Source organism: Amphibalanus amphitrite, unplaced genomic scaffold, assembly GCF_019059575.1.
Source record: "Amphibalanus amphitrite isolate SeventyFive unplaced genomic scaffold, NRLGWU_Aamphi_draft 000264F_arrow, whole genome shotgun sequence".
Lineage (NCBI taxonomy): Eukaryota > Metazoa > Arthropoda > Thecostraca > Balanomorpha > Balanidae > Amphibalanus > Amphibalanus amphitrite.
Window position 1 is genome coordinate 305,087 of NW_024881759.1, and position 26,002 is coordinate 331,088.

Genomic DNA, 26,002 nt, shown 5'->3' on the forward strand with positions numbered 1-26,002 from the left:
CGCCCACTCTCATTTCTCTATCCCTCCCCCTCCCAGGCTCACAACTGACCGGCACTGGTGCCGTTGGCCGCCTGTGCCGAGTCCTCTGCGGCCACCACGCCGTGCGCTCGCAGGTTCACCACGCGCCCCTCGGGCGGCGTGACGGTGCACGTGCCACCCATGGGCGCCTGGTTGAGCAGCAGGTACATGGTGGCCACCCCAGTCTCTCCGTCCTGACGGCCCAACGATCGGTTAGAAAGCATCGCACACATAGAATATCCAACTAATTATGATGCATTTAGTAGGCGGAATAAAGCCGACGTCTATGCAAGAACAATTCTGTAGGCGTGGTATTTATGTAGGCATGATTATAATTATAACCAAAATATCTGTGACAATCATGGTTTATGGGGGATACAGCACTTCTTCTTCATAAATGTAAAGTGAAACAGCAAAAATACGTGGCAATAACCAAGAAATCCCATCAACTTTATTCTACATACATGATTGTGTAAGACGTCGGAGACAGGCGGCAAGTAGGTATACATAGCAATGCCTTTCCTATCACTCGTATCCAACACTCACATTGAGTCGGGTGACGCTGACTTTAACCCTGAATTCGACGATATCCGGGTAATCAGAGTAGAGGTCCTTCTTCACGGCCACCGACGGCTTCCCGGCACCGATGATGTACTTATCGCCGTCTTGAATTCGATACTCTGCAACGCAGGAAACAGCGGCGTAAAACCGTGTAGCCCTTTAATGCGCCCAGCACTTAACAAACTGTGTGTGACTTGTATTGCACCCGGCACTCAGCAGACACCATCTAACCTGTATTGCACCCGGCACTCATTGTAGCGACCTGCCCACTCACCTGTGAAGTTTCGTACGTAGAAGACGCGCCAGGCCCAGGTGAGTCGACCGTCGCAGAGCTCCTGACACGTGCCAACCAGCGCTACTCGCGAACTGGGGTTGATGATGGAGCCGCTCTCGGTGACGCGACACATATCGGCTACCTGACACCTGGAATTGACATATGGCCGTCACCTGACACCGGACACCTGTCTGCTACCTGACACCTGTCGATATAAGGCCGTCATCTGACACATGTCGGCTACCTGACACCTGTCGAAATAAGGCCGTCACCTACACCGGACACATGTCGGCTACCTGACACATGTCAACACATGACCGTCATCTGACACCAGACACCTGTCCACATACGACCGTCACCTGTCACCTGACACCTGTCGACATATGACCGTCATCTGTCACCTAGTCGACATAAGACTATCACCTGACAACTGTCGAAATATGACCGTCACCTGACACTTGCCGAAATAAGGCCGACCTATCGACATATAACGTCATGTGCTTCGCTACATATACTGGCTACACTTGACACCAACTAAATATGACACGTTTGCCATCGAACATCACCCAACACCAGCTAGCACCTGCCGACACATTTTCTTCATCTGGCACTCGAAACATGTCCGTCATTCAACACCTCATTCCTGTCTGCTACCTTGGTGCCTCTTATACGGCCTTGGTCTGCCACCTGAATTCGCTCTCTGCGAACTCCCGCCACTGTGTGTGTGCTCCAAATCACGTGCGCCGACTCACATGACGCTGACGATTGGCGGCGATCCGGCCACCACCTCCACCAGCGTGGTGCCGGTGGCCAGGCGCGGGTCGGTCGGGTCCGCCTTCCGCATCTGCACGCTGATCTCGTACGTGGCGTTGTTGGTGCGAAACTGGAGCGTGTTCAGCTCCAGCCGGCCGCCGGTGATGTTCAGCATTCCTACCGGCCAGCAACGCGAGTGCTTATGGCAACAGATTATTAGATTATTGCCCTACGCTGGATGAAATGATTCTGCAGGTCATCATTTGGAAGCCCGAACCACCCTCTGACCTGCTCCCTTATTAGGGTCCCAGTCAGCCCTGGGACCGCCCTCTGACCTGGACCCTATCCCTCGGTAGCTAAGTTCCGCTTTCTGACCTGGTCCCTGTCCGAAGCAGCCGCCCAGGTCGGGCCGTTCCACCTCGTAAGTGGCGTTGGTGACGTTGTCGTACACCCAGTCGTACAATTCGACGGTGGCGTTCATGATGGGGTTCTGAAGCGGCTCCGTGTGCTTTAGCCAGCCGGCCTTGGTGCGCGGTAACTTCTCATCCGGCAGACGGCGACAGAACCACGAGTAGACCAGGTTCTGCGAATCCGAACATAACTCTGTGTAAGGCGCTGTCACTCCAGGGATCCAGTTTTGGTCCTATCAACCCGCATTTATGTTGGCATTCGGAACACTGGTGGCGTTATTCATGTAAACGAGCGTTTCTCAGAAGAAAAAAAACAGCAACACTCGGCAACGGAGAATGAGGAAATATTTGGTGAAAGCACTTCCTAGTGACAACAGTACAACGCAGGGTCACGTCAACCATCCATCAAGAACGATTAATGGCGCCATTTTAGACAGCTGGGGCATTCCACGATAGATCGTACCTGGCCCGTCACCCTCATCTCTCAGATTTTAATGAAAATCGGTCCTAGGGGTAATCATATGCCCCAAAGACGCCTGGCAAAATATCAGACTTCTCAGATTAAAACTTTTTGAGTTATATCGCTTTACATTTTTTTAACTTCGGTTTGTAACGGTGAGTTTGATGGCCTATAGCTCAAGAACGGGTTAAGCAACCAACAAACGGTTAACAACACTAAGCTTGCGATGAATCAAAAATTAATATTACTTTTAAAAATTCAAAAGAAAAATTTTCATTGCTAAACAAAAACCTTAATCTTTTTTTCATTTGCCTCTAATGACTTTTGGGACCAAAATTTTTCACATTTTTATTTTTTCAAAATGAACTTCATGTCATTGCAAATCGACATGCAAAAAAATTAGAAAGGTGTCCTTTCTATAAGTTCCTCATTTTCCCGCAAACAAAATGGGTTTCGGAGGGTTGATACGACCCCAGCACGCCGTTTCGCTTCTAATAGAGCTAGAGCCTCGCGGAAAAAAACGAGCGTGTGTGCCGTTACAAGTCGCAGCGATTGGTACCCAATTTTAAGGTCTCAAGTTAACCGGTAGCATCTGAGGTCAGGTCAAGTGACTGAAGTTACGGGTTCGGTTTTTAGTAAATAACTTCGCAAAAAAAATGGTCGCAGAGCCGCGATTTTGGCATCATTGTGTTCGCCTAGCTCAGGTGCGTCGAATGGTATACTTTTTGTTCGGGTGAGATCAACTTGGGGTGTTGACCTCAGGTCACGGTCAGGTCAGCGCCCCCAGGTCACGAAGCTGGTCGAAAGAGGTCATGTTGCATATCATTTGATTCGGCAGGTCTTCCCGAGTCCATTGGTGGCTTTCCCGACTCTCTAGCTCAATTTGATCGGGAGTTATTGACAAAAAACTAGTACGACCCTAGTGACGTCATAAATGACGTCACGCAAGGTAAACAATACAAAAGTGAAGCATTGGACTTTGCAAGGAGTGCATGAAATCACGATATGATGTACGTGAGGTAGTTTTAGATCATTCTCGGCGCCAAAATAACAGTTTTTATATTTCCCCATTGACTTATAACAGTGATGTCACGTGACCGACCTGACCTCATGTAACCTTAAATAATTCCCAGATATACAAGTTGTGAGACCTCTGGAGGACACCTGTATGCGTCCTGTAACTTTCATCTCGGACAGCTATGGTCATTGGCGTCCAAAACAATGTCAGAACCAAACAGCCTTTTTCACTCTCGCGCTTTTAGGAAAGAGGGTTGGATGAACCCTCTTTTCATTTTTTTCAGATGACTCAGACTTCAATTGAAATTTCAGTAACCCGTGGTGTCACTAGGCAGCTTTACCACGCCATTTGTAAGCTCCCCTCCCGAAATCACTATTCGAAACCGCTATCGTGACGTAATATAAATACATTTATAGAAGGAACACCTTTCTAATTTTTTGAATACTTCTTAACAATAAGCCAAATATTTTTTTAAAGAAATAAAAAATTTAAAAAATTTGGTCCCAAAGTCCAAAAAATACAAATGAAAGAAAACTTGATATGTCATATATAAAAAAGCGTATTTTTCGAAATTTTAAAAATACATATTAATCTCTGTTTCATTGCAAGTTCAATGTTATGAAACATTTGGCATTTGAATAATCCGTCAATGTTATGAAACATGGTATAACATTTGGCATTTGAATAATCCGTCTTAGAGTTACAGCCCGCCAAACTTAGCGCTGCAAAGGAAGATAAAAAAAATGTTATACACCATAACTCATAAAATACTTATCTGATAAGCCTGAAATTGTTACAGGTAGATTCAGAGCCCCTGATTACCCCTGAGACGAAATCTCGTCAAATTCCGAGAGATGAGGGTGTCCAATTGGAAAAAAGTGGTACGATATATCGTGGAATGCCCCAGCTGTATTCACTGCCACTCTCTTTCACAGGCGGCATAATATTTCTCTTTTTTTTAGACAAAGAAGCATGTGCAGCCTCGCCACATATGCGACATCGGATTCACTGTGCTATCCATCCAAGTCTGCAGGGACATGATCATATGCGACATCCCTCCGACTCACGGTGTCGTCCGGGTAGTCAGGGTCCTTGGAGAACCTTTCTGGCTCCAGCACCACCATCTGGTTGTAGCCGCGCTGAATGGCCGAGCTGCCGCCTGACAGCATCGTCACCAGCAGCGGCGACCGATTGATCCTAACGTAGGTGAACACCCGCTTGACGAACGGCTGGGTCGGGTCCATTCCTTCGCCTGAGGGCAACAGTCGGTTACGGTTAGAGGGCAATGGTTTGTGAATTCAATGAGTGTACTGCATAGCTTCGGGACATGGATCGAATCACACATTGAGCTGTGTTTGTTCATGCCGTTGTATATAAATCACCGTAACGTAACTATGTGACACTAGAACGTGACGGCGTCCGCTGCTAACCTGATATCTGAAGAGAGTACGTCATCTTGTAAGTGCCGTACTCCATGAATCGTGAAGGAACGAACAGAGTTGACTTCATATACGAGCTGAGTGACGTCAGATCCACGGAGCCGGTGATATTGCCCCAGCTGAAACAGAAATAGGTCACATGATGTGGACACTTCCATCACAATGAAAACGGAAACACAAAATCGAAGCTAGTAAAAACAAGCAGCATCGTAGAAATTCACTCGTATGATATATCTGCAGTGATGATTAGCCAAAATGACGCATGCAAGAGTCGTCCTGGACCCTAACCATGCCATCTTATAACTGGCATTGAGAATTCTCATTTTGCAGGCAAATTACAGACCTATTAGTATCTGTGGAGCGTATTGCGTTGGTTCATAGATGGAACATTTTCCCATGTCAATACTTACGACTCGTCGATCGCCTGCGCCGTCCACGTCTTGGTTGTGTCCAGAGAGGCGTTGCAGTCAATGCTGCACACCGTGAACAGCTCGAAAGAGTCTTTCCGGAAATATGGCTGAAATGCATTGACATAAATCAAACACAAAGAAATCTGTCACCAAGGACAATCGATGTCGTCGATCAAAGGGCAACACATATGCCTCGCTCAGATGTAAGTACGTCAGAACTCAGATTATGCCATGTCAGTTTACCAGCAAACATGTAATTAGCATCACCACTTAGCTCTCAACCCCAGCCCCGCTCTCAGAACTCACCTTCGGCATCCAGAAGGCAGTCGAGCTATCCCGAATCATCAGGTCCGGCGGCCGGCACGGAATTGACGACACGGTGAAACCGAGCTCGTAGCGGGACTCGGCCAAAAAGTTGAACGCGTGAACACTCATCTTGTACTGCCCCTTCTTCATATATGTCCACTGAAGACGTAGAGCAGAACACCGCGAATTAGAGCGTATCATTTTATGCATATATAAGCATTAAACGAACGTGAGTGTCACGTCTATCCCAACCACATGCTATGTGCAATATACAAATGCATTGATTTATCTGCCATTCGTCATGTAAAGAAGTGAAAGAAGGGAGCGCCTTATGACGCAGGTGACAGAAAGTCAAGCGATAGAGCCCACGCAGCATGCGTCCGATCGCATTCCACGACATGTCACATGAATGTCAGCAAAAAAGTCTTAACTTTGGCAGCGTGACACACTTTACTACTGGATGATTACACAAGTCACAATATTTTAGTAAGCTCGTCACTCGTCAGACCAAGCAGTTCAGCCTTCCTTCGTCAGCTAAGCCAGCTCACCGTCATTTTCAGAGGGTTCTCGATGACCGCGCCCTGATAAATGTAGGGGATCGGTGGATTCACGCTGTCACACGTGTCGCGGTCGCCCCAGCCTTGAATCTCTGAAATAAATTGATGACGCGTCACCCACAGCAAATGGAAAATACCATATTGATCAAATAAATATAACTGTTTCCGTTAATTTAATCTAATTTTATTTAATAATTTAATTTAATAATTAAATCACGGTTTCCCATTGACCACCTCATAAAACTGTATGATGCATTTTGCAATTGCAGAATCTCGATCTGAGGGATGCTCTTCAGTGAAAGGCCGACTTACTAGATCCGTCACCGGGAGTCCACATTAGGCAGGTGTACGTTCCCACCGAGTCCATGCGGATTTCGAACTCCTTGGCTGACTTGGCTTCCGACACGAGCAGGTAGTCGTCTATGATGACGTTGACCGGCGACTCGAGCACTGCGGGAGTGGCGACGGTCAGCGGACGGTGGGCTCGGTACCAATGGGGCGACAGAAATCAGCATCAGTGTGCAACAGGGTTCAAACTATGGTCCATATTACAAAGCCGCTACACTGGGGAAGTTACTGTGCCTCTCGCCAGTTGGCGGGTCCGTGTTTTCTCTCACCTTTGACGGTAATATTGACGGGAATGGAGCGGCCCTGCAGAGGATTCCAGCCGTACAGGCTCACACTGTATGTTCCCGGCTGTGAAACACGTCCGAAATTATACAACAATTCCGAAATTATCATCAGAAATTATACAACAATAAGAAATCAAAAAAAGAAATGCAACTCTACCAAAAACAGATTGTGCTATGTTGCTTTTATATTCTCACAGACATTCATGATTCATTCAACAGTTATCTATCATGACTTTGGCGACAAATTTTACGTACAATATGACTTGAATGTATGTATTAGCGTTAAACACCCTTCTATCTAGCAGGAAATAATGCAGGAGCTGCTTTCAAGAGACATAGGAGAATCATAAACACATCGAAACAGAGGAATGGTTAGTTAAAAATGTATAAAAGATTTAGCTGTTTCGTTTACCTCGGGGAAGATGTAGTTCACAGGCGATGTGGACGAGTTTGTCAGGAAGGTTCCGTTGTCCATCTCCAAAATGTATTGGAAAATCATGCCTTGTGTCATGTTCAGGAAAAATGATACGTTTCGCTCGATCGGAAAAGAGTCGTATTCGGGGCCATGGCCGGTAAGATACGTGTCGCCGCCTGAAAATCGATAGGTGACTTTAGGACTTGTTCAGCAAACAGCAGCTGGATATAACGTAGAACAAGACGCGTATGAATGTTCAGAAACTAGAAAGACACTGAAAAAATATGACATTGACCCCGTTTCCATGGGCATCACTGATCCGGATCAGCAAATTTAAATCGTATTATATTTCTCGAACTCTTCGTTACATGATATCATTCGATATGGATTAGGCTTATATAATCAGTTAATCCCTTATTTTCATTTTCATATATTGACTAACTATACTGTATTTAGCTAATCCATTTTTACTGATCCGGATCAGTGAGCCCATGGAAACGTGGTCATAGCCACACTACAAAGGTATCTACGTGGGAGTTGCGCAATCAAATACTGGTTGTCAATTGTTATTTGGACATCAATCGACAATCTGATCCGTATATAGGTACCGGAGGAGGCATGCATATCTTTATGAATTAAATGGAAGCGTAGAATGCGTGCATACAGGTCATCATGCATAACGATGTAAAGGACTTACCTATTGGCAGAAAAGGCAAGTAGTAGGCCATCGTCGTTAGATTTTGAATTTCTGCCCACACCGGTACCCTGTTTGTCATCTCGAACTCTGATGCCAGGTTAAAAATGCGGAGTTTAGCACGGTACGACCCCTGGATGTCGTAGGATCTGCAACAAATACGAAACAGTGACAATCGCATCCACTTCCGCTCTCATTCTACAAATAAGGATCATTTCCGAAAAACATACTGAAAGTGTCCCGTAAGCGTAAATATATACAGCGCTTATAAACAACACTTTCACCTGCACTCTTGATTTAGAAGGTAAAACATTTTGTTAACAAACTAAGACGGCCATAGGCGGCGGAACCAGGGGGAGGGGCACCGGGACACCGTGCCCCCTTGATTTTGCCATTTTAACATTAGCCCAATGAGCGTTGCATGGAAAGAATGGTACCAGTAAAACGCCTTTTGGGCGCAGAACGAGCGAGCGAGATAGTGAGCCCTGCACGTGCGGAAGGGCGAGAGGGTACTTCCAACGGGCTTGTGCAAAGCACCCTTCTAACCGGTCGCTAGCGGTGTGCCAAATTTGAACGCAATCGGCCCAGCCGTTCCTGAGATCTGGAAGCGGCATTCTGCACGTGCGCACGTGCAAACGGGGTCTAAAATGACTTTTGCACGGCACCCTACTAACCGGTCCCCAACCGTGTACCAAATTTGAGCGCAATCGGCCCAGCCGTTCTCGAGATCTGGAAACGCCCCCTGCACGTGCGCACGTGCAGTAGCACCCTAACCGCAACACATGGGAATGCATTGCCTGGTGGGTGCCTACCTGTATGCCAAGTTTCAGGGAAATCGCCCCAGTAATTACCGAGTTACTGAAATGGGAACAAATTTGGCACCTCTTCTTTTTGTATTTTGCACGTGCAGTGGGGGTCACTCACATAGTTCAAGAGTATTCGACCTTTGGTAGAAGGGATGCAGCTACCCTATAAAAATTACTGCAAGACAATTGCCCAAGCGGCTGCTGAGATATGTGCCTCTCAAAAACACTACTTTTGCAAAACAGCTTGAACACCCCTGACTTTTCGTGCCACGACGGTCACTGAGATGTATCAAAAGTAGTCAATTACGGGGTAGAAGGGATGGGGCTACCCAACAAAAAAGACCGCAGGCCAATCGGTCCAGCGGTTACTGAGATATAAGCCTCTCAAAAGCGTTACAGGCCGGGCCGGGCCGGGCCGGGCCGGGCCGGGCCGCTCATACTGAGATTTTTCCGTTATATTGAAAAGACTTCGCTTCGCTCGCTGCGCTCGCTCGCTCGTAACCAAAAGTCGGCAGTGCCGGCCCCCCCCCCCCCCTGTAATTGAATTGGTGTTTCGCCGCTACTGAAGACGGCAACGAATGTAGAGTAAGTAGCACTGTATGCCGACCTGTTGAAGCCGATCTCGTATATTTCTCCTGCCTCGCGCTCCTCGGGAATCTCCCACTCGAACACGTAACCGTCGCCGGTGTACAGCTCGGCAGAGGCCATGGTGGGCAGCGGCAGCCCCGCCGGGTACACCACCGTGAAATTGACGTCACCTGCGGGAAAAAACAACACCGTGAACTTTAAGTCACCCAGCTCAGTAAAACAACAACATTAAACTGATGTCACCCAAGGAAAAACACCAGCGTGAAACTGGCATCACCTGGGACAAAACACCGAACTGAAACTGACGCCACCGAGGCCTAGAGGAAGTTGACATGAAGCTTATGTCACGTGTGGCAAATATCACCGTAAAAGTGGCAGCCACTTCCCTGAGGACATAGGATCTCTCTCCAGAGGTCGGATGGACACTCACTAACGAGATTTGTAGCCGCTCCCCTGAGGAGAGAAGACCTCTCTCCAGAGAAGGTCAGATGATGTAGACACTCACCGGGAATGGGCCAGAGGACGGGCGCGTTGTCCACCAGGTACCATTTGTCGGTGACGGCCCGCTGCACGTACAGCGTGTGTCGGTACGTCTCCCGACCCCACTTGTTCTCAGCAGTAATGATGACGTAGCGCGGCCCGGGGTCTCCCCGCTTGTACCAGTAGATCTGCGACCAGCCGTCGTTCTCGATCGCTGAAATAGTGGACAGAGTTAACCCTCGCCCCGTTGGGGGGGGGCCATTTTGGCCCCCCCTGTGGTTTTTCCTAAATAGCAAGAAAACGGCCGCGCGCAGCGCCGCCAAATTTTCAGTACCTTCCCGGGCATCAATTTGACACCTTCACACAAAATTTCAAGTCTTAGGTCACCTTAGGTCAGGAGTTATTGAGGTCAAACTGAGGTCATGTTCGAGCAAAAATGAGCAAAAAACATGCAATCTTGAAACGCTCACCAAATCTACAGTTATCAAGCAATTTTAAAGTTCTTTATATGGTCTAGTAGACAAAAAGCGGCGCTACAAAACTGCCATCTCGGATTTTCAAAATTTTGGGTTTTTGACCCCCAAAAATTTAAAAAATTGATTTTTTTTAGAAAAACTAAAGAAAAATCCAAAATTTTCCGAATTTCGAAAAAACCGGAATATGTGTGATAGTCCCTGCGCTCTTCTATATACATACCAAATTTCAGATCGATATCTCGTTTTTTGGCCAAGTTATAGCAAAAAAACTGTTCAAAAATGATGACGTCAAATTTTTGAACTCAATTTTTAGCGATTCTAGACCACGTACGGCAAAACAAAGACCACCATTGAACTCCCCGTGAGGAGCTGCATCGATTCGATACCCATTTTATGCAAAAATATCAACTTTGAAATTTGACCTAATTTGACCTGACCTTGACCTGACCTTGACCTGACCTTGACCAAAACGTGACCTAGGCTGGCCCCAAAGGCTGCCTGACCCACATAATCGCATTTGTCATGTGAAATGGACCATAAAACATGTATCACACGACACTTTCATATTGTGACCCCCCAGTGACCTGACCTCTGTGACCTGACCTGGTATCAGTGACCTCAAATAGCAAAATATGTGTTTGAAGAACATTTCCCCATCGATGATTTTCAATGAAATGCATTTTACTCGATTTTACAACGCATTTCTTGAAATGCCTATAAACGGTGAAAATTGGACCTTTGACCTGACCTGTGACGTCATCGGTTTGACCTAGGTCAATAAAATTGGGTCACAAGGTAGTTCCCTGATAGGGCTATCCAACACCGTTTGCCGCTTGTCGCTAGGTTGCGTGGTTCTCGAGATCTTAGGGGGGGGGCCAAAATGCCCCCCCCCCAACGGGGCGCGTTGCTCGGCAGAGCCCAACGGGGCGCGGGTTAAAGATATTGGTTTGGCACGTGCATATGTTCTACTCTTTTATTTCAATAAGGAATGAGTTTTTGAGCACGCTGTCTGGATCACTAAGATGGCAATTATAAGATGCAATAATTAAGCTGACAACCTCGACAACCAGATGAGAGATGCCGCTGAAGTAGGTAAAAGCTAGATGCAGCAGAATGTCAAAATAAGAACGTAATACTGATTTCGGCGGATGTGTTTCACCCCACTTACTGTCTGCCTCCTCGATAACATTCGCTGCGCCCAGGTGAGTCTCGCCGAAGTCAAACGTGATCTTGACGAAGCTGCCCGTCTTGATGAGGACGGTGGCATTGGTCTTGTTGTTGGTGGTCACGTGTTCAGGATCCAAAGTAACCTTGAAGCCAGTGATGGGAACCTGAAAGCGCGGGGCTGGGTCAATTATATATCCAAGTCGAGTTGCTGACATTGCCTTTTACGTCATGCTGATTACAATAAACAGCCACTGAATAGGTAAGGTAGCAATTTTAAACTGCTGCTGCTGGCCACCTGCTGACCACCTGCTGACTCAACTACGGCATTAAGAATGTGGTCATGGCTCTGTATTCGAGAGGACATACTCGAGAGGATGAGTTAGCTCCGTGCCCGTGGCCACCATGCCGTGTCGGGCTGTCGCCTCCAACCACCTAGCTAACCCGCTGGTCGATGCCCGCTGACCTGCACGTCGATGCCCCGCTGACCTGCACGTCGATGCCCCGCTGACCTGCACGTCGATGCCCCGCTGACCCGCTGGTCGATGCCCCGCTGACCTGCACGTCGATGCCCCGCTGACCTGCATGTCGATGCCCCGCTGACCCGCACGTCGATGCCCCGCTGACCTGCACGTCGATGCCCCGCTGACCTGCATGTCGATGCCCCGCTGACCCGCACGTCGATGCCCCGCTGACCTGTACGTCGATGGCCTGTCCGGCGCTGGTCGATGCCCCGCTGACCTGCACGTCGATGCCCCGCTGACCTGCACGTCGATGGCCTGTCCGGCGCTGGTCTCGGACACGATGTCGCCCGTGGTGGAGACGGTGGCGAACGCCTGGTAAGCGCCCACCACGTCGTACGTGTGGTTGATAGTCAGCTGCAGCGGCGACGACACGATGGCGCGCAGGTAGTGACGCGAGTCCAGAGACCCCGAGGAGTCGTCATCCAGCCACTGCGGCCCCAGCGCCGCCAGCTCCGGGGCTGAGAGGTACCAGCGTGTCAGGACAATAGCGAGACACTTCACCCGCACAAACTAACCGACAAGCCGCAATGTTCGGAAATTTTATCACGGGAAGAAAGGCATAAACTGAGGCAAGTACAAATCAACCGATTTCAATGTGTTCGGTGCTATTTATGGCCAGAGCAGTTCTTACTGTTTACTTTCACTGATAATTCCCACAAAAATGCGACAACTTCGCTCCCGTTTAACACAGTTTAACTAAAAACTAAAAATAACTAATACAACACTAAAATAACTAGTTTGGCATAAAAATGCATGATCGTTATCGTTCAACGATATTCTGCACCAATAAGTTCGAAACATTCTTATCGGAACTTCTCCCTCGCTCACCATCCTGCTCCTGGCCCGGGCGGGCGGGTCTCCAGCCAATGACGGCGCCGTCGCTCTCATATCCGATCACGTCGCCGGGTTGCAGCCAGGTGGCCGTCTCCAGACTGGTGTCCACCAGCAGTTTACCGTAGCCGACAGCGGCCACCTGCTCCGTGACCGAGTACACGGCGCTGTAGCCGGGCCGGCCAGCCGGCAGAGACGTGCTGTTGCCGTCGGAAGAGACGGTCGGAGAGGCGGTAGGTCCGGCGGTGCACAGCGACTGTGGGACGAGAGGGATAGCGGTCAGAAGACCTGCGGTCACCGCTGCTTAGGTGAGGCTGGCATGGGCAATTTCATCAATCCATGCATCCATTCATTCATCCCCTTCATGCAATTTTGATCAATTTCATCTTTGGTTGATATCATAAGGCAAAATTACAGCAAGCAGTATCTGCCACAGATACACTTACATGGACTTCCATACACTTCGCGGGATCGTTTTACATTTCACCCGCCACTGCTGTCATCACTCTGTGGTTGTGTTCGCGGCGATAGGGTTATTTCTTACCTGCTGGCACTGCCGCATTGGAGCGTAGAGCGGGTTAGAGTCCGGACATGACACGGCGCTGTGTTCGATATCGTTACAGAGCCCGTCGTCGCAGGTGCCGGTCGAGTGGCAGTACGAGCCGCCGGGACAGGTGGGACGAAATACCTGACGACGAGCACACGCGACGTCAAGGGTCACGGCGAAGGCGAATGGCGCCGCTGCAGGAGCATCAGTCAGGGCAAAGGCACGGCACACGTTGTCTGGGACGTTACGTCGTGTTTTTGGCACTTCGTTTTGATTTATTGGAACTTGCGCATGTCACATATCGGTTCACAGTAATGAGTTCGGGATTACCATCAGTTTCAGATTTCCTGCTTTGGTGGCGTAGTACTCAAAGCCGACCAGGACGACGGCATCCGTGACTTTGGCCCAGGGCATAACCACTGTTGTCGCCTCGTAGGTATCCCCTGCGAAATCGCATAGAATCAGGTTTTTCTGGCGACATGAAATCAACAGACTCAAGACAGCTGTCGAGACTCGGGATATCAAATCCACGTGGTCCCACAGTTGCCCTCCATTCTGTTGTACCATGACCATGCTTAATGCTCTTGCCGGACCGAATGGATCTAAAAAAAGACTCAAACCAACAGTCAAATAAACGCCTTCTCTTCTCTTCTAACTACCTCTCAGCTTAGATGACCATTTGTCGAGCCAGTCTGAGCATGGTTCCACCCGGGCTTTGGTGGTGGCGTACCCACCTTGCACGCCGCCGACGGCAGCGCCGGAGGACAATGCGTTCACAGCGACACCGACGTCCTGTGCACTGCTGTGTGCAGAGCTGTCTACCGGATTTCCGTAACGGATTCTGTAAGGTAGCAAGCACACCATGAAGTCGCCAGCCACTCGTGCGCTACTCCTGTTCACTGCTACGTCATTATTTACAAAGGTAGGTAGAGTGCCAAGTGCTATCATAACGTTACTGCTAACATGCTACCATAATACCTCTTAGCTCATCATAGAAAAGTTGAAAGTGATGATGACAAAGGCTTGATGACAAAGTGAACGTGTGTCCTGTTCCATAGCTTTCCGATTGGCATATCACAGCAAATGATTAAGGACTGATCGGTAGCTGAGCGACGTACTCTCTGCGCCTCCGGCTGTGTGTTGTGCCGGTGGTGGTCGTCCCGTGCTGGCCCAGTCTGAACGAAGGCAGGGCCGACTGTAGCTCCTCTGTGGGGTGCTGCGGAGGCGGCAGGCCCAGCGCTGACACCACCGGGTCTGTCGCCAAGCGGTACCACAACAGTCAGCTCAACAGCTGAACGCCACAAATGGGCAGCGAAAAACATATGCCTTCTGAGTTCTGATCGGTAATAGACAGGTCATAAAAAGGCAGGCGGCGCATTCAGGTAGTTGGCTCTTCATGCCCGAAAAAGCAAATGGGATTGCTTCGCTGGACAGCGACTTTATTCGTTGCGTGGCAACAAAACGGTCCTCTGAATTAGCTAGGCTTATTTTAGGCTAGGCTAGGCTTCTTGCCAATTCAGCAGGGCAAACCGTACATTCACCAACATTCATTGGAGCTGCACTCCCCAGCCTTGCAACTGACCCGGAATCGTGTACTCCTTTCCATCGACGAAGCCCTTGTCCATCTCGAGAGTGAGTTTGAGGTGGGCCCCGGTGACGAGCCACAGCTGGCAGCTGATCTCGTCTCCGGGCTCGGTGAGATCGGGACAGTCGAACTCGACCTGTCCCACCTCCTCGCCCACCGTCACAGTGGTCTGGTCGTACCGCGGCTGGAGGGACAGTGAGGGAGTGTGTTATTTGGCCGTTACTGGTCTGGTCGTACCGCGGCTGAGGGACAGAGAGCGAGTGTGTTATTGGCCGTTACTGGTCTGGTCGTACCGCGGCTGGGGGACAGTGAGGGAGTGTGTTATTTGGCCGTTACTGGTCTGGTCGTACCGCGGCTGGAGGACAGAGAGCGAGTGTGTTATTGGCCGTTACTGGTCTGGTCGTACCGCGGCTGAGGGACATGGGAGGGAGTGTGTTATTTGGCCGTTACTGGTCTGGTCGTACCGCGGCTGGGGACAGGAAGGATGTTACTGGCCGCCAAAGTGGTTTGTTAACTTGGTCACTTGGTCAGTGGTCACCGGCAAAGTGGTTTACCGCTGACGATTTATCGATAATAACCGCAAAACCGAAGACTACAAGATGAACTGATGAAGATGCAACAGTCGAGCCCGCACTGATAAAGATAACGAAAACAGCATTTTGCTAATGTAAATAAGAACTTTTTCGGAAGTGTGGAACTGAAAGGACAAAATACGTAAAATTGCGTCGTATAAAAGTGAGCCGCTACGTTTCTACAGCATGACCGTCTCCCACCTTGGCGACGCCCGGGACGTCGGTGAAGATGGCCGTGACCGTATATTCTCCCGGCAGGCTGTACTGGTGGGTGATGGCAGTGGCCTCTTCAGAAGGCAGCGTGGCGTCACTGCCGTCGCCCAAATCGTAACTGGCGGGAACGGCGAGGGACGGGACGTTACGTTACCAACCACGCTAACGGCTCCAGTCAGGATGCTGCCGGCCCCAAGAAACGTTACAAGAAATTCTCGCACTGTGGTAATTTATAAGGAGATGAAGAGTAGGTTCTCCGCCAGCAATACTCACGAGATGAGGACCTGCTCGCCGACCTCCACGCTGGCAGTGAAGCTGAACAGGGTGTCCACGGGCTGGATGGTGGTCTGTTCCACGGCTATGGAGGCGCCCTGGATCTCCGCCTGCGGCCGAGACCGGCATCTCAGTGTCAGTGATTGCAGGTCACCGCATTAGCATACAGTCGGCGAAAATGACGGAAGAGGCACCTTCGGGATTCGAAAACAGGTCTGTAGATATATTGTTTCGGAATATTTGAAACCTTGCCCTTATGTATAAACAAAATCGTTCCAAGTATTTCAATTACATCTTCATTCATGCTAACTACCCAAACTGTTAATTCGATGCTTCAACACAGATACAGAGGCTATAGCTCCCACTCCAGGGTGACAGAGTCAGTGGAGTACAAGTGTGGAATGTCCCGTCCAGACCGATCTGTCCGCCGGTGGGGACGGGTGGGTAGACTGAAGCATTAATCAACTGACCTGTCCGCCGGTGCGGTACACCTGCACGTACTCGTCGATACCGCCACAGGTCAGGCTCGGGTCACCGGTGCACGGCTCGCTGCAGAGGCTAGCATCTGCCCGCTCAATGCCTGTGGGCGAATAAATCGTGTTAGCTACAGATAGGGAGAGGTCGTGGCGGTCAGAACCGCTCGACTCCTTAGGCCGGGGTCAGTGATGGCTGCTGATTAGTGACTGGCCACATACCCTGTCACCATGGCAGCTTCAAGCTACATATACGACAGCTCGCAAAGTCGGTAACCACCCGCTTAGCTATAGCGACTCTCTCGGTACTGGTGGTCATGCACTGAAAGTAACTCTCAGCATTGTTGGGCTCTGGTCTGGTATCTCACGGCCACTCACGCAGAACGCTGCTGCAGAAGCAGAACATGCCGTTCTTGAGCCCGGCATACATGAAGCGCAGCGACTGGCAGCGTGCCGAGCACATGTCTGGGGTCAGCTTGGTCGGCTCGTAGTCGCCCGGCGACACTGCAGACGGCGGGTTCTCGGTCAGCAGAGAAACTACTAATAATTTAAACAAAAAAAAAAAATATCTGACAATTATTGTACATGTGTTACACATCAGGTCTAGAAAGGTCAGAACAGAGGCCTCTTGCACCAAAATCCCCTTGCACCAATGCTTGGATTATTTTGCATCGTACATATACCCAATCTAAGACTCAAATGTGACAATTTGCGTGTAAAATTTACCAAGCACCTGTAGGATTATGTATTGGGCTATTGCCAACAAATTTACCACCGCTTGATTAGCTTATTCTGAAACCGGTTTTTCGATTTTACCTAGCTAGGTATGTTTGGTGCAAGAGGCCTCAGCTTATAATTTCTTATCGATTGCTTTCCCTTGCGGTCACCGAAAAGTCACATTAAATCGTCCCGTAAACACATAGCTCATACCACATTTATGCTAAAAGTAAAAAAAAAAATGAATAGAGAAGTCTAAGGCAGACTACAATCGGCAGATTCGATGCTCACCTCGGAAGTCTGGGTCCTCCGGGTAGGGCATGTCCAAGAAGCAGGCGCCGTCGGGGCTCATGGCTGGGATGGCGTCGTTCATCATATCTGAGAGAGAAGACACGATCTGGTCAGAGACGGGGCTCAGAGCCAATCTGCTCGGCCTGGTCTGAGTTATATCTGTGAGAATCTTGGTCTGAGCAACACATCAATGGATAGTTCCGCGTCCTGAAGAATAAGTCTACCTCTATTTGTAGGTTCTAATTCATGTTGTCTTGATGGACAGACTTTTTACTGACCTGGCTGCCACTCGCAGATGAATTTGTAAGATGCGGTGCACGCTACGGGGCTGAGCAGCCGGTTTCCTGTCGACTTGGCCAGCACGGCGCAATCCTGGCCCGTGGGCTGTGTGTCCCACACACTCTGCAGTAGTGAGAACGCATGCACACGGCAACGCGTCTGGTTATATGAGGTAGGCATGAATCATTTGACAGTTCAGATTATCCTTTAGGATGATGGATTACCTACATGCGCTAAGCAACCATCATCAATTGTTACGTAGGCAAAATGTGTTTAATAATTTATAATGTCGTAAGGTAAATATGTCGAATATTTATACACCTAAATATGCGCATTCATAAACAATTGCATAATTATTTAGGTAATAACTATCGTATAGCTTCTCGTCTTCCCTTTAACAGGTTTAGACGTCAGCCTGGCTAGCTTTATACCAGCAACTCTATAGACGAAACAACTCACTGAACACGCTATGCGCGACAGTATGGTCATTGGTCAATGAATTCAAACAGGAAAAAGGATCAAAAAAGAAATTTTCCTGAGGATTATGACCATCCGACGCAACCTGACTGAGAATTATTTCTTACGGAATCGGGAGTCGACTGGTCGTAGTTTTGCCAAACACCGGTGTCGGCGTTGAGTTTCAGCCCGACGAACCAGCTGAATGACGGTTTGTCCCACAACTCAATGGATGAGAGCAGAAGCTGCAACAGGACGCGCCACAGTCAGTCAGCAATGCATGCGGCATTATCACTCATTATATTTTGTTGACATACAACAATGTTCTAATCGAATATCGGGAGACCAGGATTAGAAGTAAATACATACTACATAATGATTTTGACACGTTCAACTATTCGTACTTTGTTGTGAAAAGACCAGTTTAAATAGCCACCTATAACTAATCAGATCTTGCTGCCGGCGTTTCTTCACGTCAATCAGTTTACCTATACCCAGGCCCCCCAATTGACCCCCCCCCCCCCTGCCACCCACCCACGGTCTTACCGCCGTTTCGGCTGAGTCTATGGTCGCCAGGGACGAGGACAGCTTCTGGCACTCGCTGGTGGCCGCCGTGTAGGTAGCCGCGGTAGGTGAAAAGCGGTAACAGCGGCCCGCCAGCTCCAGGAACCCCGACGGACAGTGGCCGACCGCTGTAGGCAACGGGCAAAGCGTCTCAGGTTCACACCTTCCTCAACCAGCTGATCGGGATTGCTACATCGGGATTGCTAGTCGAACGCTGCCCTTGTAACACAAAACGTCTGGACTGTGTTTTATGTGTGCTCAAGGAGAAACTCCCGATCAGGCTACGCCTCGACCCAACACAAGGACCGCCGCACATCGCACCTGGAGAGTGGACGCACAGGTAGCCGTCGGCGGCGCTGCTCTCGCAGGTGGAGTCGGCGACCACGTTCCTGTCCAGAGAGGTGCAGCCCAGAGAGGTGTCGCCGCCCTGGCCGGTGCCCCACGGCAGCAGGGTTGGGACCAGACCGTCGGACGTCGTGAACTTGTTGTTCTGCCGGCAGACATTGAAGTTTGGTATGTGTATAAGTCGGAGATGATGTCATGGAGGTGCGCACATTGTCTGTCGCAATTCGGTGAATGATCATGATCAGTGGAACAAAGGAATGATCAGAAGAGGTTTGTGGTGTTCAAAATTATCAACAGGAAGCTGTGCCCAACTGTACATTTCCAGTAACATCGAAATATCTTGCGCTCACCTCGGCCAGGTCGGTGACACCGGTCCAAAGACGGCTGGCGGTGTTGCCGTGCCAGGTGCGGAAGCTGTTCAGCGTGTCCGTCTCTCGGATCTCTCCGAGCGCGGCACCGAGCGCGGCGCAGCGCGCCTGGGCGCCACTCCGCTCCGCCGAGCCCACCATGTGGTAGAAGCAGTCCGACGTCTCTCCGAATGAGACGAACCCGGCCGGGCACAGAGGTCCTAGGAGGTATCAAATATAGGGTTTGGTATAATTATATCGACAGAGTTGCATTGGCGCTTGAACACGTGATTGGTGACTGAAATGACGAGGTATACATACATGGGACTGTATGACACTTGCCAGCGGCAGGTTCATGCTGGCACAAGGGAGACAATTGTTAACAATTGGACATCAAGTCCTCTTAGGTGAATTCAGTAGCGCCTAAATAAACTCCTCAACCGTGCAGCCCTAGCCCGAACTTAATTAAGCAGTTGGAAATGACTATATGACGGACAGCACTGCCAGCAATGTTTTGAAACGTTAGTTGACTATTTGGTGTTGAGGTTGCAGTAATCGAAATTGAAAACAATAAAATAGAGAGTGGGCCGATATTTTGAAGCCGGCAAAACGCAGCGACTGGGACAGGGCTTTCAGGCCCGATATGGAGATCATGCTAATAATTTTTTCCTTACTTGGCTTGTAGAGGCAGATGAAGTGTTTCTGGTCATCGCAGTCGGCCGATCCGAGCTGGCCGTTGGTAGCCATCTTCACACATGGCCCGGAGGAACTACCGTCGTTGATCGGACCGACGCCCGACGACTCGTCGAAGAACGAGAACAGGGGCGAGCTGTGGTCCGAGACGAACCGGAAGTCGCCCGGGTACTGCGGCAAAGGAGGACGGGACGGGCAGGGAAGAATTTAGATATAATGCTTAACATGAGCTTTGAAGCATAAATAAGATGAGCGGAAATTCGTTCTGAATCTCTGAAACCATAAAAATTATAGTTTCGGTTGTTTGTACCATTTTTATTCGTTTTGTTTATTTTGAAATAAGTTATCGCACTTTTGCCTGATTGTTATTCCCGCACAGAAACAAAAATTGGTATTTCATAGGTTTTTTTTTGTACGGACTATGCGGCAGCAGAGCTCGCACTTGGCGCCTGTCAGCGGCTTCCTCACCTTCTCCTCCAGTCCGATCCAGTGGTCACCGCTGTTGATCGTCGCCACCAGACTCCGCACGTGCAGCATCAGGCCCGGCTCGCGCGGCTCGTACAGCTCCGACATCAGACTAGCGCACGAGGCACGTGCCGCCGAGAACGTCGCCGGCGCCATGGAGGCGTACACACAGGCCGAGCCCGAGCGCAGGAAACCGGCCGGGCAGCCGGCGTCTGGCGGCCCCGCCGAACGCATACATAAGTCAGTGGATGGAGCAGCCCTCAGAGATTAACGATATCCACCGAACGTAGCTTAGTAGACGGCACCCACAGAACGCAGCTCAGTCGCAGGTGAAAATAACTTCAAAGTAACATTATATTTTAATGTTTAACTAAAAAAATATCTTGCAAAATATCGTCTACTATCTATTGAATTACTTGAATACTTAGAATCCTATAGAAATACTTATAATGATTCCTTATTTTCAAACGGGTAAGAAAAATAAGGAAGAAAACTGTAAAGCACGTAATTGTACAGCTAATGTAAAAAAAACTATCCCGTGTTGAAATCAAGACTAACCTAAACTATGCTATACTTTGATTGTACTGTGCTATCGAACTTAGTCGTGACATTTGTACTTATTGATAATATCTAGCATACGTTAAGTGCCCCTGCTGTAACAAATATGACATAGGTACTGTTACCACGGAATATATAGGAGGTACGATAGTGTCCTATACTTTATTCCGTGCTGTGACTGATGTCATGTGTGCCTGAACTGTGGCTGCACTGTGCCTGAACTACTAAGCTGCGGTGCTGGAAGCCTCACTCAGTATACCCTGAGCCGCGCGGGTTCACGTTACCTGCCGCCTTGACGCACAGCGCTCGTTTGTTGGTGCTGCACGAGGCTGGAGTGAGGCTCGGCAGCGACAAACAGTCGTAGCCAGACTGTCTCTGCAGCATCGTCGAGTTGGCCCATTCAGAGATAGGTCCGTTAGTGAGCGCGTTAACTCCTCCGAGGGTCGACTTCAGCGGGCGCCACTGCATGGGCGCATCTGTGAACAGGTAGGTAAAGCACATGCTGCTGACGAAATCTGACACCTTCAGATCAGATAAGGTGCAACGAAGTAATTGAATGCAAAGTGCTGCAGGTAGGTACAAGCCAGGTGAGTTGGCAAAATTTGAGTTAGTGTGTTGGCGTTTTCATATTGAAATGATTGATGTAAATATTAAATATGGGTAGGTATATAAAAAGTAGGTGTAGATATTAAGTGGGTAGGTATAAAAAGTTTGTGTGTAAGCTATTATATTTTGCTTCAAACGTAACAGATAAGTACCTAGGTACTGTATCATCTATTCTGTATGGACTCTGCCCCATGAACGACACAAGAAACGTCCGAAACTGGACCTGAAAGCATGCATGCATCAGGCACAATCAGATGTAATAAACCATATTTCTTGACAGACGCACTTACTCACGGTAATAGGAATTGCACCTATACTCAGTACTCACCTACTGATGACGCTCTACCGCCCAGCCAGACTGCTGCGCCGCCCGTGATCTCAGAGAACGCAACCAGCTCAGTCTGTGCACCAATGGGAGAATGGAACGGGAGTCAAAGTTCGCCACACGTTCGAGCATCGCACTTCCGCAATGCTCTAGCTCAGTCTGGGGCCGAAGGGCTGGGGAAGGGAGTCTCCTCGCCCCCCCCCCCCCCCATTGGCTGCTGTGAAAACGGTAATATGTTCGAGGGCTAATGTAACATAACCACAGTTAGGTACACTATGCAAAAGATATCGAATATCTGACCACGTGATCTGAAACAATAGCTATATGTGTAAAAGAAGAATAAGGTATATAGGAAAACAATGTGTCATTAGGCCTACCTAAGATATCAACATCGCCCTTTCGGTCAGAGAGGCAATTTGAATTCTACCCAAAAGCCAATTCTTACTTTGACACTCTGGCGCTATTTGAAAGAAAAAAATATCGGTCGAAATCGCTCTGCAGATATTGGATATAATGTTACAAGACATTGGTGATTGGCATGGCATGTACATAAAAAATACTTTTTCCCTCATACCACAGTGTCTGAATCACTGCCTGTGTAGTGTGTATGTTACGGACCGTTTGAGAACTCGGCCCGTATTGATACTGCCCGGCCCGTATTAATACCGACCGGAGGGCCGGCCCGTATTAATACGGGCCGGTCAGTATCAATGCGGGCCGCCTCGCCGGTCGGTATTAATGCGGCCAATTTAGGTGGGCAGTATCAATTCTGCCCACCTTTTATTTCAAAACTTCTCTGTTTCCTGCAATGTCAATTATTAAGCTCTGAATACATGCTCATGTATGTGGCTACTGGCTAACTGATAAAATTTGTACGCCCGCCACATCTAAAAGGATATTAGCCATCCACGCCTCGAACCCACAACCATCCGATTACAAGACCGAAACAGTACCCAGAGACTACCGAAGCGAGCGAAATAGACAATATGAACAACGAATATGACACGATGTTGAACTAATGTTCGGGAGTAATACATATATGACAAAACTGCTCGATCAAATACATAGATGTTATTTAAGATTACTAATATAGTTCAAAACGCCATTTAGAGAAAACGAGGGCAAGTCATATTTATGTGGAGACAACCAGCAACATTCACCTAGACGTTGCCCAAGAGAATAAAAGCAGGTCTAACACATCACCCAAGGTCACCGCGTCCATTTTGACTCTTACCGCTGGAGTAGCGATGCAGTGAGTATCGGCGGCCGGCGCATCACAGCCGCCTCGTTATATGATCATAACTCGCTTAACGACGGGGGTCCGCGCCAACTTCGCACCGACGGGGGGCGCGGATGACCGCCCCCCCCCCCCCCCCCTAAGATCTCGAAAACGGAGCAAGCTAGCGACAAGTGGTAAACGGTAAGGGATAAATATGTAGAAGGTCCAAAATTTTTACTGTGGTCATTTTCAGGTCAGGTCAAAATGACGTCATAGGGGTAAAAAAGTCAAAATTGCGGTGACAGAGTTAAGGACAGTTTTCACGAATAATGATTGAAATAATAAAGCCAAGCCAAAAGTAATAGCTGATCCTCTCGTCAATCCAAATAGAAACATAAATATGTTGACCTCGAAAGGTCGAGGTCAAAGGTTGACCTCAGTTCACGTGACCTCAAGGTCATCATGTACATCATCCGATGCGCCTTGACGAGCTGAACACAATGAGACCATTCACGAAGCTGTATCTCTTTTCTGTAAAGAGTTAATAGCAAAACACCGTTGTTGACCGTTGATGACCTTACAGTTGTCCAATAGCAATTACTATATCAAGGTAGTCAAGGTTGGTCATAAATGATGATGATTTGGTGTTTTAGGGCGCACCAGCAACGAGGCTATTTATGGCGCACATGGTCATAAATGTAATCATGTGTGGCATAACAGGCCATTACTAGTTTCGGTGCAAAAAAAAAATCAGGCTGCTCATTTTCCCCCCATTGACCTATAATGGGGAGGTCACGAAATAGACCTGACCTTAGGCCATCGATATAAAAAATTCCCAGATATACCTATACAATGGTTTATGTAGGTATCTGGCCTATTGATGGCCTCATTAAATCCTGCAACTTCCAAGGCGCTCCGTCATCTAGTGTAGCTCTGACACGGTAGCAAAGTTGCAAAAAAGTGATTTGAGGTCGGGTCATTCAAAGTGACCTGGTGACCTGACCTTGAAGGGTAAGAGGTACAAACTTGTACACACACAGAAATATTGAGCGGAAAAACGTGTAATTGAAAGTACCAAAAAGAACATTTTTTTTTGGTGTAAAATTACTCTGTTTTCTGGGTAAAAGAACACTTATATGTGTGTTTTGCTAGCTTCGGAGTGCTTCACTATTGTGTAGGAGAACCGCTTTCAGTGTAACTTTACCGCGGATCTCGCGTTACATTTACGCACAAATATGTGTTTTTGGTAAAAAGTACCAAAAGGAACACTCGCGTGGTAATCGTACACAAATTCATGGCGGTAAATTTACACAAATATGACGGTTATTATAACAATTTTTTCCTGGTAAAGCTAATGTTGGGCCCGCAAAATTTGTAACGCAAGCGACACGCGGCGGGACGTTGTCGCCAGCCGCGAGCCTAGCTAATGCAACGAAACATTGTGATGCTCAATGCCTACCCCATGCTGCAAACACGTTTGTTTGTTTGTCGTTTATTGTTAAGAATCGACATCACATCCGACGGAAATAAAAGTTAGATTATCGTATATACCTTATCATGTATATAAGCTGATATTTCACAACGCATGGGCGCCGCTACAGGCTGCAGCCACCGCCCGTCTCCCGTCAACTGCCCGTAATTAATAAATAAAAAAAAAATATGTCATCTGTACGCACTACTTCACTGTGCCAAAATTATCGTTCATTTAATTAGCCATCGGCTTTCTGTTACCTATCTGGCAAAATATTAGCATACCTATGCCTAATTAACCCTAGGAAAGCATGAAAGTGCATCCATTATTTTCATAACATGACAGCAGTTCAGTTGAAAAATTACAAGCCCACCTTAGCACTCCAACAAATCTGGATAATTTCCAGCAGCTCCTCCCATGTCGCTCCGCTTCAGATTTCAGACTCGGTCTTGATTGCAGTTATCAGACGATGACCACAATGCAGTATTTCACTTATTATTCACTTATTCACTCATTACTCAACTTATTATCGAACTAGATAAACACCACAGCACTGTTTTACCTCACTGATCGCACAAGAATGGGCAAACCCACTCTGCGCACTGCAGCCACAACACTCTCCCGCCGGCCCCCGCGGTCCCCGGCGCACAACTGACAGATTGCGAAAATGGCGCCGCCGCCGTCAGCATTTAGCTCGAATTTTCGCTAAATTTACACGGGTTGACGTAAACGAACGGTGCTCTGGATGTGTACCGCAATTACCAGTGCGACACAACACTCATTCGCGTATGGATACACTTGCTTTGCATGGAAACATATCATTTAGGTATTTGAACATCTGTTATGCTGTTACATTATCCTGTTTTGCGTAAAGATGCTTGTGTGGTGTAATAAAACTGCCGATGTTTGTTAGCTAACCAATAAACGTCGTATAAAAACAAACTTATTCTTGATGCCTTTACTTATTATGACGTTGTGCGACGGATACCTTGCTTATTTATCACGAAAATAGGGTAGCCTGGGGCAAGACGCCCCAGATAATTTATTTTGCTATATAACTTTTGTCCCACATCACCTGGAAGGGCAAATTTGTGCTCAATGCGTTTTTTGGACATTTTACTTTAAATTGCACCCCTTAAATTCACTCTCTCTTATGATCGGACTCCAAGCTAGGAAGTGATTTGTGA

The 26,002-nt window shown here is 48.3% G+C and overlaps 1 protein-coding gene across 1 annotated transcript; it reads right to left on the minus strand.

Moving 5' to 3' along the window:
• Positions 1 to 38: 38 nt before the first annotated feature.
• LOC122386826 lies at positions 39 to 21,695 on the minus strand. The gene is made up of 37 exons (XM_043376463.1): positions 21,479 to 21,695; positions 20,640 to 20,848; positions 20,153 to 20,342; positions 19,482 to 19,699; positions 19,108 to 19,276; positions 18,769 to 18,914; positions 18,351 to 18,467; positions 17,766 to 17,889; positions 17,488 to 17,574; positions 16,858 to 16,983; positions 16,477 to 16,586; positions 16,007 to 16,116; positions 15,722 to 15,851; positions 14,946 to 15,132; positions 14,482 to 14,617; positions 14,098 to 14,204; positions 13,694 to 13,806; positions 13,361 to 13,504; positions 12,814 to 13,072; positions 12,226 to 12,443; positions 11,466 to 11,628; positions 9,847 to 10,035; positions 9,361 to 9,511; positions 7,951 to 8,096; positions 7,251 to 7,429; positions 6,824 to 6,902; positions 6,519 to 6,656; positions 6,198 to 6,298; positions 5,650 to 5,808; positions 5,344 to 5,450; positions 4,925 to 5,052; positions 4,562 to 4,746; positions 1,982 to 2,189; positions 1,606 to 1,783; positions 854 to 1,002; positions 565 to 698; positions 39 to 212 (listed from the first exon to the last, which is right to left on the minus strand). The coding sequence occupies exons 1-37, from the start codon at positions 21,693 to 21,695 to the stop codon at positions 39 to 41; spliced, it is 5,685 nt and encodes a 1,894-aa protein (XP_043232398.1).
• Between the last annotated feature and the right edge of the window lie 4,307 nt (positions 21,696 to 26,002).